General features: G+C 42.7%; 1 protein-coding gene across 1 annotated transcript in view; it reads right to left on the bottom strand.

Annotated features, from left to right (window-relative positions):
• Positions 1-3,843, bottom strand: part of RHOU (ras homolog family member U) — a 57,073-nt gene that overhangs the window by 15,960 nt on the left and 37,270 nt on the right. The window contains exon 2 of the mRNA XM_019526726.1: positions 2,228-2,291. Coding sequence (XP_019382271.1) covers positions 2,228-2,291 — 64 coding nt within the window. The remainder of the gene's footprint in view (positions 1-2,227; positions 2,292-3,843) is intronic.

The following is a 3,843-nucleotide window of genomic DNA, read 5'->3' as shown; positions in this document are numbered from 1 at the left end:
CCCCGCTCCCATTGGCTGCTGCGCCGCGTTCTCGGCTGCAGCCTGCCCCTTCCCCGCCCTTCCCGGGGCGGCCAGGTGTGCGGGCCGGGTCCTGCGCGCTGCGGAGCGTCTTTTCAACTCCTGCGCGAGCGGTAATGGCAACAGTGCTCCAGGATCGTGTGTGAGGCGGCCGGTGTAAAACCGGGGGGGCAATGACACCTTGACTCGGGGGCGGGGAGGGGATTGCAAGCAAAATTAAACGGGCTAATTGATTAACAAGTCCGTCTAAGTGAAGGAGCGGTCCCATCAGGCTGGGATTCTCAAATCTTGCAAGGGGGCTCTGGTCTCTGAGGGGGCGGGGTTCGCTCCGCTCTCCCGAGCTCCCCCTTCATTCACCCCACGGAAAACCCAAGGCACTCTCAAGGAGTCTTAACTGACTTGGGGGGGGGGTTGTTTCTTTCTTTCTATTTGTGGAAAATTTTTCCTATTCCAGGTCAAATCAGCCAAATCAGTTCCAGATCCTTTCCACTGAACTCAGATCAGTTCCAAATCCTCTTGATTTGAACTCAGTTGTTCAAACACCATATACGTGGCACTACAACAGGCAAGTATCCTCCACCCCAGACTTTTCAACCTGGGGTTTTAGATACTCCCAAACCCGATGGTGGGCATCCCATGTGCAGGCCCAAGTCCCAGAGGTTTAGATGCCTCCAAATCTCACTTCCCCTAAACCATAGGCCACAGAAGCAAGCTAGGGAGAAGTCTCCCATTTCCTTAAAGTAGGTGTGTAAACAAGATCCTCCCACTGGACACTAGCCAGCTAGCTAAAGGTAGGCACTGACAAATTGGCAGTGGGAGTGCAGGGTTTTAGCACCACTGAAATGCTTGAGACTGGGAGAGATTTGGGGATTGAGAGGCAAAATCAATAGTAATTGAAAATGTTTGCTCTGCCCCAAATAAGGACTGTTGTTAAATACGGTTAGTATGAATAGGATATTTCTTAGGAGGATTATGAATTGGTTTATGTAGGTTAATTACATCTCACAGCTTGCCTGGAATGGAGGTAGGTGGTGCGGTCATGTTTGGATGCAGAAACAGGTAAGTTATCTGGTTTGCACAGAGCCACAGAGTGAGTCAGTGGAAGAATCAGGAACTGAGTCCATGATTTTCACCATCATTCAGTTTTCACAGAAAAGCTGTCATTTGTGAAGTGAGCTGTCATTTCTTCATTTTTCTCATTTTAATGGGACCCACTGTTATACAGTGCAGTGAATTATATATGACACCAGGCACTATAGTTCTCCAGCATTCTTCTGTTATTGATCAATGATCTGTGTGAAATAACAGATATTTCATTGGCATCCTAGATCTCAAGTGCCTGAGATGCATGAGTTCTCTGATCTATCCACCTAGGTAATTATGTACACCTTGCTACTGTAGTGTCTGAATACTAGGATCTTGATTAGTTGGGTCTAATGAGGACATATACAATGGTATAACTAAAATGTCCTTTCTGCTCCTGCACTGTTTCAATAGTGAACTTTGGAACCAGTTGTATAACTAGATAGGTCTAGTTGCAAAGAAAGAGCTACTGGATATGGTAGGAACTCACTTGTGGCCAGGCCATGACCAATGGCAGCATAGATGCCCAGCTTGTACAGTTGGGAGGGAAGGAACAAGCTAATAACTAGAAGCAAACAGCGATGATACAAGTCATTTACTTTCCATAAGAATTACAATCTAGAAGGAGGTGAAAGTTGTGTTTAGAGGAACTGGAATCTGTATGAGACACGCACAAGAAATTTATACACTGCTAAATAATTGTAAGAGTCCCTTTATCCAGAATCTCTGTCTTCATCAAGCAATGATAATTGTTGTTGTACACTGTGAGGTTTAGATTCCATGGGGTGACATCATAATAGAGGATGGGCCAACTAAGTGTCTACTTTCTAGTCACAAATTACAAAGCACTGCACAAACATTAAATAACACCCCTGAGAATATTTATTTTCATTCTCATTTTACAAATGAATAAACAGATGGAGAAGGTAAGTGACTTGCTCAGGGTAGCAAAGTTGGTGAAAGAACACAAGCATCCTATTCAGAGTCTTGTTCTAATCATTAGACAACAGCTCAAAGTGGGACAAAACCTGTAATTTAGGAAGGGAAGACATCCTCCAAGGATTGATTTGCTGTAGCCCTCTGAGACAGCAAAAGAGTTTTTACTTGCACTCTGATCTAGCATTACCTTTTCAGTTTGCTCTTTTGTGTTTTCATGTCATGATGATCACACTGAGCAACAGTGGTGCAACCTAAGAAAGAGCAAGGAAAAGAAAAGATTACTTCAAATGCTGAACCTTGCCAGTTATCTGAAGCCCTTTGTGTACCAAACCTTTGTACATATGTAAAACTGGTACCAAATTAATTACAAATTGTCCTAATTTATAATTTTTATTATGTCACTGCAAGGCTGCATATGGACACTCACAGAAAAGTGGTAATGATTTAACTATATACTGTGTGAGTGTGCTTATCCCAAAATACGAACAACTTGCTATGGCGTATGAGGAGATGAGGCTTACCATGCATTGGCTTCTCTGTAGTACTTGACTTTGTGCATGTCCTTACCCTGTGATAAACAGAAGGCAAACCACGGAAATCAAACCAGGAGTCAAATGTAACCCTCTGACTAAGTGCTAAACTACCACGGTTCAGCTTCAATTTACCATGGGGTCAATGGAGTCAGAGCATGTACACAGACAATTAGTGCAGGGCAGCCGACACACACTGGAAGTGTCTACATGAGATTTTACTGTGCAGTAGCATCAGAAAAAAAAGATAAGGTGACAGTACTGTGCAGTAATGCCGGTTACTGTGCAGTCATTTAGTACTTGCTCATGCAAGTACTGAATGACTGCGCAGTAACAACTGCATGGTCTGCTGGTCATTTAGACACAGCCAGTAAAGCTCTGTCCCCTTTTGTCCTTTGTCCTTGCACTAGCAGGACATTGACAGTGCCCTCATCCCCTTGCTTTACTTGTGGCAAGTTCAGTTGTTCATAATATTTTGGGACGCTGTACCTAGTAGTTGCATGTGAGTGTTGTTAATACAGCTTTATTTGGAATAGGCTAGGTGGATACGTGTGCAGGGTGGTTTAGACAGGAATGATCCCGTCTTGAGCAGGAGGTTGGACTAGATGCCCTCCTGAGGCCCCTTCCAGCCTTAATTTTCTATGATTCTGTGATTCTATCCTATAGTAAATGGCTTATATGTCCATGCCACAAAAGAAAAGGAATAAGTTATATGAGTATAAGTATATAATTGGTATAATGGGATCCACTACTGTATAAACTGATATAGTGGGATCAATATAATCGTACTAGTAACAAATCAACCACATAACCAAAATACTTATTATGTTAGTATAAAAAGTGTATACAGGGCAGAATTAAGTCAGTGCTTTACTAACATAAGCAACATTCAAACAGGGTAGTTTTATTTTGAAATAAGAATCCACACAGATGAACACCAACTTAGTTGTTTCAGTGCAAATGTGTGTGGATAAAAGGTCTACATTAGGGAACTATATTTTTAATTTAATTGACTGACTTCCACTACTGCATTAAGCATGACGACTAACATGCCATGTTTAATTTATTCTCTCTCTCATGGACTCCCTGGAGGGGAAATTGTGTGTGTGATGCAGTGTTTTGTTTTGGTACTTTTGTCTTTGCTTTTATAAATATACATGTAGGTATGTGTCTAGATTAGAGAAGACTGAGCAGGGATATAATAGCAGCCTTCAACTACCTGAAGGGGGATTTGAAAGAGGATGGAGCTAAGCTGTTCTCAGTGGGGGCGGAA

Source organism: Gavialis gangeticus, unplaced genomic scaffold, assembly GCF_001723915.1.
Source record: "Gavialis gangeticus isolate Ggan-Ray unplaced genomic scaffold, GavGan_comp1, whole genome shotgun sequence".
NCBI lineage: Eukaryota > Metazoa > Chordata > Crocodylia > Gavialidae > Gavialis > Gavialis gangeticus.
This window is presented reverse-complemented; position numbering and strand designations above follow the sequence as displayed.